Source organism: Poecilia reticulata, linkage group LG2 (assembly GCF_000633615.1).
Source record: "Poecilia reticulata strain Guanapo linkage group LG2, Guppy_female_1.0+MT, whole genome shotgun sequence".
Lineage (NCBI taxonomy): Eukaryota > Metazoa > Chordata > Actinopteri > Cyprinodontiformes > Poeciliidae > Poecilia > Poecilia reticulata.
Genome location: NC_024332.1, coordinates 43,707,938 through 43,719,952, shown reverse-complemented (window position 1 = coordinate 43,719,952; position 12,015 = coordinate 43,707,938). Strand labels below are relative to the sequence as shown.

General features: G+C 39.8%; 2 protein-coding genes across 2 annotated transcripts in view; both read right to left on the bottom strand.

Moving 5' to 3' along the window:
* The window catches only part of LOC103461925 (protein-tyrosine kinase 6), a 26,235-nt gene extending 21,946 nt beyond the window's left edge, over nucleotides 1-4,289 (bottom strand). Inside the window, 2 exon segments of the mRNA XM_008404325.2 lie at nucleotides 3,733-4,135; nucleotides 4,138-4,289. Of these exon segments, the coding sequence (XP_008402547.2) occupies nucleotides 3,733-4,135; nucleotides 4,138-4,222 (488 nt within the window). The 5' untranslated portion in view covers nucleotides 4,223-4,289.
* Nucleotides 4,290-5,681: 1,392 nt separating this feature from the next.
* srms (src-related kinase lacking C-terminal regulatory tyrosine and N-terminal myristylation sites) overlaps nucleotides 5,682-12,015 on the bottom strand; it is a 24,312-nt gene continuing 17,978 nt past the window's right edge. Inside the window, exons 7-9 of the mRNA XM_008404312.2 lie at nucleotides 11,836-12,012; nucleotides 10,533-10,689; nucleotides 5,682-7,816 (exon numbers count right to left, since the gene is read on the bottom strand). Coding sequence (XP_008402534.1) covers nucleotides 7,617-7,816; nucleotides 10,533-10,689; nucleotides 11,836-12,012 — 534 coding nt within the window. The 3' untranslated portion in view covers nucleotides 5,682-7,616. The remainder of the gene's footprint in view (nucleotides 7,817-10,532; nucleotides 10,690-11,835; nucleotides 12,013-12,015) is intronic.

The window sequence follows — 12,015 nt, the reverse complement described above, 5'->3', positions numbered from 1 at the left end:
ATTTATTTCTTATTGTGACAGGGTTATTGACAATTATTTCAACAATCGATTGATCAAGATTAATCMGATTAATCGCTTCAGCTGCACCACAAAGCATTAATAACAACATCTGTCCACTAACTAAAATGTTTAGTTTYTCTGCTGAGCTCAGTATTTTGTAAATGCAACATATTTTTTTTACAGTTTGTTGAAATGTTAAAYTGAAATATTTCTGCCGGCTTGAAGATTCTTCCAATCGTCTGAAACGTGTTTTTAGCACAAACTAAACATTAACAACCAGTTTCACAAAGTTTCTGAACCTTTTCCAGGAACGCTCATTATACCCGCTTGTTTCTGGAAAAATCCGGTGACACACTTTCAGTTCTGGAGCCGTAAACCGCGAGCGATACCGACGTGAACAAAGGAACCGATCGCAGCAGCTGGGTTGGCATGAACTGCAGAGTAACTCATCAGACTGGAATCCCACTGGCATGAAAGGCATGACAGGCATTTTTTTACAGTGTTCAACAGGAGGTTCAGTTAAAGGTTCTGCTCTAATGTCTTGGGGAAACATTTGGGTCACATTTTCATCAGCTCTGAAACACTGTAAGGCTCTGAAAAGCCCAAATTAGCAAACAATTATGATTTAAAGCTAGTTAAGCAGGTTAGAGAGCTGTAGCCATGGGAAAGTTGAGTGGAAGGAAAAAGTGAGGTTAAGAAAAGAGAAAAGGTGTAAGCCAGGGGTTCCCAAACCTTTTCCTGTGAGGGCCACATAACTTTTCCCTTCTCTGCTGGGTGCCGGAGTCAGTTTGTAACAGAAAAAGTGTGACGATTGCAGGAGAGCCTAAATGTAAAAATATGTTGTTTTCCAGAAAACACAATCAAATAACCCTGTCTGGGTTCTTCACAGAAATAAATCCAGGAAGGATTATAGTCCGTATTTTCCGAACTATGAGCCACACTGGACTATAAGCCACAACCCCAAAGTTTTTGTTTTTAAACCAACGTACACATAGAAGCCTCAGATATCTCTGCTGCTCCAGGTTTTCCACAGTGATGCAGCAGCAGCAGATGGGGGCGGACACCCAAAAATGTAGTCAATATCACATTTATTATGGTTGAAAAAGAAAAAGTTGCCAAGTTTAGATTTAACTGAACTGATTATGGTAGTTTCCAAAGGTAACTGTAACAGTAAAAGTGCTGATCCTTCGTGTTGCTACTAGCATGTGCTAAAAGAAAATGGGTTTCTTCTTCTTTAGATTTCAACAGCAGCTTGCATCCATTATGGTTGCACTACTGCCATCTACTGGATCCTAATATCTATACCTCAAATTCTCATCTCATAATGATCCCAGGATTATTTAAAAAGAAAGAAAAATCTTCTTTTTTCCCCACAATGCTATTTAACTGATCAACAATATTTTCAAATTTCAATTCCCTATTAAAACCTAATTCCGTTTTAATGGGCGCTTTCTTCTTTTATTTCCAATTTTGACCTCCAATGATTCACTTCCTGCTACAGAGCCCCCTGGTGGTTGAAGAAAAATCCACATATGAGCGGATTATAGTCCGGAAAATACGGTATATGAAAAAAAAAATCTGAATGCTCTCTGGTATTGTTCAGGGGGCCAGACCAAATGTGGAGGCGGGCCGGATCCGGCCCGCGGGCCGTAGTTTGGGCACCACTGGTGTACACCGTTTATATCAGGAGTGTCCAGTTTGAAAGTAGTTTTCGGACATTTTAGGTCAGATTTGATCAATCGGAACTGGGAGCATTTTTAGGCGTTTGGCGTGAAGAACTTCAGGTCTAAATCCCTTGGCTAAGCTACTTCCTGTTCTAAGGAAGTAGCTTCCTTAGAACAGGAATCTCACATTTATGATGGGGAACTTGGAGGCAGACTAGCATCAGGACTTTGCCTTCGGTCACTGGTTATTAATTTACTGCCTTGCCGTCCCATCATGCTTTGCTCCGGGAGGGAAGGTGACAGCGATGCGACACCAGAAAGTATCGGCACCCTTAAAACTTTTCCACAGTCTGAATGTTTTCTCTTCACAAAGAGTCAGAATATTGACAAACAGAAGAGAAAATGTCCGCCAAAAACATCTGAAAACTTTAATCTTAGAAATTTTCTAGAAAAACAAGGAAATTTTAAAAGTGGAAAAATTTGAAAATCAGAAAATTTCTAAACATCCTTGAAATTTCCCTGAGTAAGCAAATTATTTTACTTTTAAAAGTCAGAAATCTTCTTGTTTTTTCTAGAAAATTTTCAAGACAGGAAATTTCTGACTTTGAAAAGTCAAAAGTTTACTATAAAAATTTGAAATTTTTAGATTAACATAAAAAAAATTAAAAAACAGGAAAATTTCTGAGGTTAAAAGTAAAAAAAAATATTTTCTCTTTTGAAAAAAGTTGGAAGTTTTTGGGTTTTGAAACTCAGAAATTTTCTTGGATTTTTTTATAGAATATTTCTGAGATTAATCTCAAAATCTCTTTTTCCCCCCTAATTTTCAGGTTTTCAAACTCTTTAGTTTCCTTGTTTTCTGATCAGAGGAAACATCTGGACTCAGAGGAACGACTGGAATAAATATTTATGGAGCTGTAAAGTTGTTTCCCTCTGGATGGAGGAATGAATGAATGAATGAATGAATGAATGAATGAATGTAGCTAACGTTGTGAAACCTGAAGCGAAGCAGCTGTAGATTAATAGCAAACGATAACGATGCTCAGATTAAATTACTGCTGGTCTGCAGGTTTCAGTTCCAGATTTTTAATCTGATTATATGATGAGATATAATCTGGTTTATTCTGGACATGGACAGATAATGAAGAAAATCCAATGTTATTATCCTGAGGGCTGAAGGGGGAGTTGGGTGGTAACTAGTTACATTTAGTTACATTTATTTACGTAACTTTTTGGAAATGTATTTTTTCTGCGCTGAACGTTTTACATTTCTACCTTTTTGTTTTTTGGTTTGTTGTTTTGTTAATATTTCCTTTTAATTCCCGTAAAGCACTTTGAACTGTTGCTGAAAATTAGCTATATAAATAAAATTACCTTAACTTATACTTTTACTTGAGTAATTTTATTTTTTACTCTGGATTAAAATATCTGGATTTCTTCACCAGATGCAGACGCACACCTGCTAGTTTTGTTGGTTTAATAAGTTTTATAAAGATTTAATAAAATGTTTTTTTCTGATTTTGTTTTGTAATTTTATTCATATKAATTATTTTTACTTTTCGGTCTATAAAAGTACCAATATTTCCACATCACTTTACATTTTGGTCCGTCTGATTATTTGATTTTTAAGACACATTCTGGCAGTTTTTGTTCAAGTTTGATCCGTTTTTAACTGAATTGATTTGGGAAAATGTTTATTTTGCAATCATGTCATTTATATGAATTATTTTCATTTTTGGTGTTTAAAATACCAAAACGTCCAAATAACGTCTCCGTTCATCACGTAATTGTTAAATATCAACATACTGATGTTTCGATCAGTCAGCACTTGCAGTGACGCACAAAATGAGGAAAGCGCTGTTTGCGGGCGTCGTGTTAGAGGGGCGCCAGAAAACAGTGGAAAAGTTTTTCCTATTTTCTGTACTTAACAGCTGTTGGCGCGTTGAAACCATCAGAAAGTTGCGGCTTGAGAAAACTTTTTACTTGAATCGTTTCTTGGACTTTTACTCTTCCTCCAGCCTTCAGGCTGTCAGGCGTCATTCTTCCCGTGGGTGGCGTGGAAAGTACTCACGGCTGCATCTGCAGGGACTCCGCTCTGGCCAGGTAGTTGTGGGGAACTATCCCGGTGCCCAGGATGCGCCCGTTCTTCTCGATCTTCCTGGCCGTCCACCAGTCTCCGTTGCGGCACATGACCTCCAGCAGGTCCCCCACCTGGAAGGACAGCTCGTCCCGGTGCCGGGCGTCGAACGGCCAGATCCCGGTGTAGATGGCGTTTTCCGACGGCCGGTCCGGCGGCGGAGGGGCCGGCGGGCTGACCGAGGGTCTCTTACCGCCAGCATCCACCTTGTTATTCCCGTGGTTCGGTTCGTCGTCTCCCTGGTTCGGTTTCTCCGGGAGGAGCCGCCGCACACACGCCGACAGACAGTCACACATCGCWGCTGAGGAAGCGGCCCGGAGCYGCTYGGCGCCCCGCGGTGAGCCGCACCTGACGGACAGGTAGGCAGAAACTCCTCGGAATGCGTCGCTGTTCCGGTTTGGTCGGTCCTGAGTGACACCAGCATGATTCAGAGAACTTCCTGAAGGGCAGCAGTAAATGAAACCCCGCCTATGATGACGGGAGGAATCAGAAATAAATCCCGCTGCGATGCGTGACGTGGAGAAGCTGCGTGTTCAAAACGAACTGCGACGAGTTATTATTCACTATTAACAGATTACAATAACTTCTGCTTAATAAAGGGATTTTCTATTGAGTGTTTGTGAAGTTACACTGTTAAAAATGAACAGTAATAGTTTGGTTTATTTATTCATGAGAGGAAAAATGTGGCCCGCGGGCCATTTGTGTCCCCGGGAGGAATTTAAGAAGTCCCCTAAGCAAAGTAAATGCTGATTCAGATAGTTACTTTTAAATAGCTAAAGGTGACATTTTCACCCAATAAACACCATAAAATATCTAATTTTAGGTACAAAATAAAATATTAGTTTTAAAAACGTTTTATGATCTGAAATATTTGAGGAAAATGAAAAACAATAAATCTGCAAGAGCTGAATCCATTTGAACAGATTCTTCCTCCTGCTGCACATAAATCATAATCTGCTCAACAAAACATTTTGTTTGAGTTTCATCTCCCTGCTGTTTGCATTTCTTCACTATCTGGGTCAGTTTGTGTAAACAAACTATTTCTAGATTATTACTTTACGGCCCTGAACGGAGCAAGAAGCCAAACGACCGACAGACTTTTGTTCCTCACGTTTTTATCTTTAGATTAACTCCACATTAGACCAAACGGATCTAACTAATCTAATCCGCTGCAGTTTATATTGTCGGAAATGTACAGAAATTATTTGGGTTATTTGTTTCAAAGTCACATTTTCAGTCAGTCAGTTACAAATAAAATATTTAAATAGCAAGCTAAATATTTAGCTTCAAGCTACATATTGTGTTAGCAAGCTAGTTAGGTTAGTTTACAAACTATGTAAACTAAAAACAATATTTTTGCTTGCTGACTGAATATTTAGGTTGGAACAAAATATTGTATTTGCAAGCTAAATATTTACAAACTAAATACCACCAAGCTAAATATGTAGTTTGTAAGTATTTAGCTTTGTAGTTAAACATTCTGCTTGTCTGTCAAGCCAAGATTCAAACTAAATATGCAAACTTAAATATTTAGCTTGTTAACTATATTTAGATAGCAGCAAAATAAATACTTTGCTAACTAAATATTTAGCTTATATAGCAAGTTAAATATTTAGCTCCAAACTAAATATGCAAACTAGAAATTTAAATATGTAGCTTGCTAACTAAATATTTTGCTTTAACTTCAAGCTAAATATATAAGCTCAAATATTTAGATTGCTAACAAAATACTAAAGTTGGATCAAAATATTTAGTTTTCAAACTAAATATTTAGTTTGCAGCCTTAACTTTAGGTCCTTTTAAAATGTATTTATGTGAAATTTTCCTCTGAAAATGAGTGAACATACAACAAAAATAGTAAAAATTACAGTTGCATTGTTTTTTGAAAACAATACTTAAAATACTTTATTTTTTGCATAACTTGTGTTTGGTACCAGAAAACAAACAGCCATAAATACAAACATACTCAGAATTTGGTGATTATGACTCAGGTTTCCTGAACTTGGCTCCATCTGCTGCAAACGTCATGCATAATAAAAACACACAAAATTGGTTCATTCACAAATTGCATTGCAAGTTGCAACATTTGTTTACAGTTTTATGTGCTTCAAATGAAGAAGAGCCCACAGAACGAGGCTGCGAGTCCAGATGTCCGTCCTGTGGCTCGTTGTAAACGTAGGCACTGGTGTTACTGGACGTCAGCCGGAGGAGCGGAAGGCCTGGACTGTTGGCTCCGGCGGCTTTTCAAGTTCATCTTGTGCTGATAAGAAAAGCATTTTAAAAGTGCTTCTGCTAGGATGCGTTAAGATTGTAAAATGTAGCCGCGCCTCCATGAATGCCTGCAACAGGTGAAGATCTTCTGACGAACAAATCAGGAAGCGCAGAGAAACAAAAATACAAAAATAGACCTTCTTACCGTCGGTCCTGAGAGCAGCACCGGAGCACAGGTCGTTTTTCTGAACATTAAATATTTCAGCCCATGTCGGATAATCAGTGTGTGTCTGAATGCAGCAGGCAGTAACCAAACCTCACAGCAAGCTGGCATGCTCCCTAGCTTCAAAACAACAACGCAGCAACAGTAAACGTCACGTCGAATAAGAACCCTGGTCCCACCTGGAAGATTCAGCCTGCAGATGTTAGATCTGAACGCAGTTCCAAGCCAACAAGCAGAAATTCAAGCTACAACTCAAACCGTAGCTGCGTTTCCATTCCCCGCACTAACACAGACATGAAGCGATAAAAACTTTTGTTGCTAGGATGAGGTGATTTTTGGGGGGGGGGGGCCGTAGATAAATTTATTTATTTCGCAAAACTGAAATGGAAACAATTTTTCCGCATCACGAGTCACATGATCAGCAAGCGGATGTTACCGCTGACAGAAACCATGAAGAAGATGAACAGGAAGTAGACGGAGGAGCACGTTTTAAATGAATTATCGCGTGAATAAACYTATTCACGTGTGATTTTAATTATTTTTCTGATTTAATGAAAACACAACAATTGTGTTTTTTCAGCATTATTGATTATTGACAAAGTTTTGCGCATATTTGTAATGGAAACACAGCTACGGAGCTCCTCCACATGCGCTRTAGGAAAGATGCGCTCCTTAGCATTAGAGCTAATTAGGGGCTAGCTGGGAGGCCAACTACGGCTACGCTCCTTTGGCTGCTAGCCAAGCTAAGCTAAACAAAAATAAGCGCACATTAAAATTTAAGATGCTTTTCGTTGATCCTTAAACCAAACTCTTTCTGTACAGTTCATTCCTGATCTCTTTAACGTAAAGGAGTCGCAGGTTTCAGAGATCGTCACGTCTGGATGCAGTTTGATGAAAACAAACAAAATCATTTAACCAGCAAACGAAACTTTTTCTCCAAGATATTTAGCTCAAGAGCAGGAAGGGTCCAGCTACGAAACTAGTTAATTTCCCTTTCTCTTGTCTAATGTGGCTAAAAATTCAGCTTTCGTTTAATTATTGCACAAAATCTCAATTTTCACGACGTGTCTTGCATCGGAAACAGAAGTGAAACCRTAAMATTCCCCCTTCAGGCTCAGGACGCGTCCAGCGTGGCACATTTCCGTTATCACAGCCTCTAAAACACACGAGTTTAACACAGTTTGAGGAGTTTCTCTGGTGTCTTTACAGACTCCGCTGTCTGAAATACCGCTGGGTTTCTGTCCAGTTTGTCCGCCATGTTGGTTTGGGTCGCTGCTCCGCTTCATTTTCCCCAAACAGAAACGCGGAGAGGAGCGATCCCCATGGCTCCGCCTCACCGTTTCCTGACGTTTCCCATCCAGCAGAGGAAGGCCGCCGTTCGCCCCTAAACCTCCACGGTTTTGTAATAAATGCGTTGATAAATGCCGTCCAGCTGGTTCTGCAGGGCGTGGAACGACGGCCTTTGGGTCGGCTCGGTGTGCCAGCAGTCCTTCATGATGCGGTAAATGTTGGGAGGGCAGCGGTCGGGACAGCCCAGCCGAAGCCCCGATTTCAAGATGTCCATCACCTCCTTATTGCTTTTTCCTACGTGAAAGGATTAAGTAGAAATAAATAAATAAAATTGTTTCCGTTACAGATGTGTTCAAACCTTTGTCGATATTCTACTAAAGTTGAAAAAAAAACGCAACTTTGTAAATGCATTGCTTCCATTAAATAAGAAACACGAATAAAAATCACATGTGAATAAAGTTTGTTCAGGCGATACGTTATTAAAAACCACTTCCTGTTCGCCTTCTTTGTCGTTTCCTCCAGTGGTAACATCCTGTCATTGATCAGGAGCAAGAAAAGTGTTTCCATCACAGTTTTATGAAATAAACTCATTTTGATACAAAAAAAAAAAAAACTCACTCTAGCAGCAAAACGAGAAACTTTTTTAACTGTCGTGTTTCTTTTAGGTGAATTTATTTCCTAAGTGTCAAATTGCTCGTTTCTATGGAAACGCAGCTCATGTCTGGTGAACTTCTGGTTAAAACATTTTTGTTCTTCATTCAGTGAACAAAGAAATTAACTCAAAGAAGAGAACCGATGCTACATAATAAAGTTATTTAAAGTAAAAAGTACATTCTTTCCAAAAAAGTGAGTCAACTACCCAACCCTGGTGGGGAAAAATGAAATTAACATTTTTGCTAGACGTTGTTTTGTTGTCAGCAGCACAAAGACACCAAACTAGTTCTTCAGTGAGTAACAACAGAAGAACTAGTCCATCCGTTTACACTGGTGGCCCATCATGCCTCCATTAACAGGTTGGGTTAAATCTACAGAAAAAACTAATTATGCTCAACATCATTCTTAGCTATTGAGATTCCAGTCTGCTCTGTTTTTCTGTCACTTTAAATCAGGTAAGCTGCTGCTGGCCACGCCCCCGGCTCAGCGTTTACACTCATGAACATGTTTGAAAAGCAGAACTGGAGCCTCCTGCACAACCAACAGGAATGGAGCAAATGGTTTCTGGATGGCAAATCAACAACTTTGTTGAGTTTTCCTGTTTTCTGGAGCGAGTTTGTGTTTTGCTTCTGTTCTCTGTGGTTGCAGCATTTTTTGTTTTAAAGTATTGATTCTGTGCAAAAACACAAAAAACTCACCAAGTACTTTGGTCTAGTTTCTTACTATACTTGAAATAAGACAAAACTAACTTACAGGCAACTTTTCAGCAAGAAACAGAAACTTATTTTTAGTTAATAATTTCATAATATAAGCTAAACTTCTAAGTAAAGAAACTAAATATCTGGTTTAGATATTAAAGCTAAACAAGTTTGAGATGTTTGAATATCTCAAATGATCTTTTACACAATTTATAGATCTCCGATTTAAAGATCCTGCTGAACTATATGACGAAACAGCTTGCCATACTCGTCCTCGCAGGGTATTTTTAATTTACAGCGCTAATCAGGAACAAAGGCTTCCAGGTTTCCATGTTCGCTGAGCCTCTGCAGCTCAGAGGCAGCAGAGGTTTTCCAATCCGGCGTTTTAAAGGTTGACCAGACGGCATTTGCATGAACTGCTGCAGCTGGTTTGCTTCCCTCTGGCTAACAGCTAGCTGAACTGCAGCAGAGGAGACGTGCAAATCTGCACATTTCAGGAAGTTTTATTATAAGATGAGGGTCAAAACTTTGTGACCTTGAACTGGTTTTTGCTCCAGTCCATCGATGCGCCATCGTTTTCTCCACTGGGCGACTAAAACTGGATAAAACTTTGCAAAATGTCTTCAAATGTCTGTCATGAACTCGGCTGTTAAGATGCTAAAACACTGGATAATTATATCATCCACAACAGAGTGAAGCAAATTGAACTAACATTTACTCTCCATGCGTTTGACATGTTCCTGCTGACGAGCTAATTCTGTGTCGAGTCAGAGACAAATTTAAAAGCTGTGGGACTTTGACTGTGGAGGTCTGGAGTTTAACGCAGAAAAGGTTCAGATCATGTGTCAGGATGGCCTAGTCAAAGCCCAGACTAAATCCAGTAGAGAATATTTGAAAATCTGACTCATTTCATAAATATGCACATCAACAAACCCCAAAAAGAGCGTCCGCTGTCACTGCAGTGAAAGGTAAACAGTGAGACGCACTGCAAAAAGTGAATGACGCAAACTCCAAAATACAAAAAACACTTTAAAAAATCAAATATAACAAAAAAAAAGCTGCAAAAACAGGAAATAAAAGCAAATAGTAAAAACTGCAACAAGTATAAGAAGCTACAAACTTGCTCCAGAATACGTTAGTCCTCCAGGCCACCAGGGGGAGTCGGCCACCAAACCGTACGGCACCAGACTCAGTAAAGTCGGATTGTCACGATTTAACGGGATGTCCAGTAGAATACTGGATATAATGTTATAGAACAGCAGCATATTAAAGCATCTAACACGATCTACTCCAGACTCCCCCTGGTGGTCAGGAGGACTCACGTTTTTTGTGTTTTGCTTCTGTTCCCAGCAGGTTTTGTTTTAAAGTATTGACTCAAAGGGGCTAAATACAAACACACACCATACATCACATCTTTATTTTGAAAAGAAAATTCAGAATCATGATTCATTTTTCTTTTAAGCTTCATAATTAAGCATTACTTTGTCCATCACTTAAAACACCAATAAAATCCACGGAGGTTTGTTGTCCAACAGGGCAAAACGTTTCTAGGGTTTGAATCCTTCTGCAGGGCATCGCAACACTTTCATTGCTCCTTCGTTTGAAGATCAAACTGGTTTGTTCACAAATTAACCCAAGGCAGGAAATGACTACTGTACCTTCGTACGGCATTTTCCCGCGTGACATCATCTCATACAGAAGCACGCCRAACGACCAGACGTCTGATTTGACAGAGAAGCGTTGGTGCAGCGCCGCCTCAGGCGCTGTCCACCGCACCGGGATCTTGGTGTTCCTGCTGGCAGTGTAGACGCTGTCCTGCAGCGAACATTACAGCCACATCAGAATCATTCCTTTACCCAACAACGAATCCTTTTCTTCAACATGTTCCGCTTGAACTAACTAACTATTATGGTCCAAGCAGCTCTGAAGGTCTGGCTTTCAGGCTAGACTCAAAGGAAATCAGTGGAAGTTAGAGGAAGTCGGCTGTTTTTGCAGTTTTCTGGAAGTTTGCTCCAGATTTATGGTGCATAGAAGCTGAGAGCTGCTGCTCCATGTTCGGTTCTGGTGAGATTTTGTGTTTCTAACTTGTTTTTAGTCGCATTGATCACAASAGGTTTTGGTCCAGTTTATAKCGCAAATATCCTAGAACACTTGAAATAAGACAAAACTACCTCATAAGTAACTTTTCAGCAAGATATAGGAGTCATTTTCATTAAATATGATGAAAMAATATTATTTYCAACAGCGGATTATTTCACTTATTACAGGGGAAAATGTCTCGTTATTAGTGAAATAATCTGCCAGTGGAACTAGATGAAAAGGTCGACCGAATGTCTGCTTTTCATGAGTATTAAGGGATTTTTTTACTTAAATTAAGCTCCAATATCTTGTTGAAAAGTTACTTGAAAGTTAGTTTTGCCTTAATTCCAGCGTACGAAGATATTTACACTAAAATCTAGACCAAAAATACTTGGTAAGATTCATAAAACCAGCTGGCCGAACGTGCTGGAGCTCTGTTTGGGTTGCTAGGTAACGGGCAGAGTTCCGCTTGGGTTGCTAGGTGACGGGCAGAGTTCCGCTCGGGTTGCTAGGTGACGGGCAGAGTTCCGCTCGGGTTGCTAGGTGACGGGCAGAGTTCCGCTCGGGTTGCTAGGTAACGGGGTATTGCCTGCCGACTTGTGACGTTACATTCTGGAGGTTTTAGAAACAACTTCATTTTCTAGACTCTTACATTAATTCATCTCCAAAAAGCAGCGTTTTTTTAATGCACTTGTTCTTTTTTCATGAGCAGCAGAAACCAAAATGGAAGCACAAAAAATGTCCAAAATGTAAATTTTTCATAATTTCTCCTGTTTAAGTGTTGTGAAATATTCAACCAAGGCACATTAAACGCTCTTAAGGAGCTGAAGCTTCAGAAATAAACGCTTTTGAACCTGACTGGTCAGATAAAACCTGATTTACCTTAATTATCCGAGCCAGTCCGAAGTCCGCCACCTTGCAGATCAGGTCGTCTCCCACCAGGATGTTTCTGGCGGCCAGGTCTCTGTGGACGATGTGTCTGTCCTCCAGGTAGCCCATGCCGTCTGCGATCTGGCCGCTCATGTAGATGAGATGAGCCGTTTTCAGCAGCTTTCCTTCCTC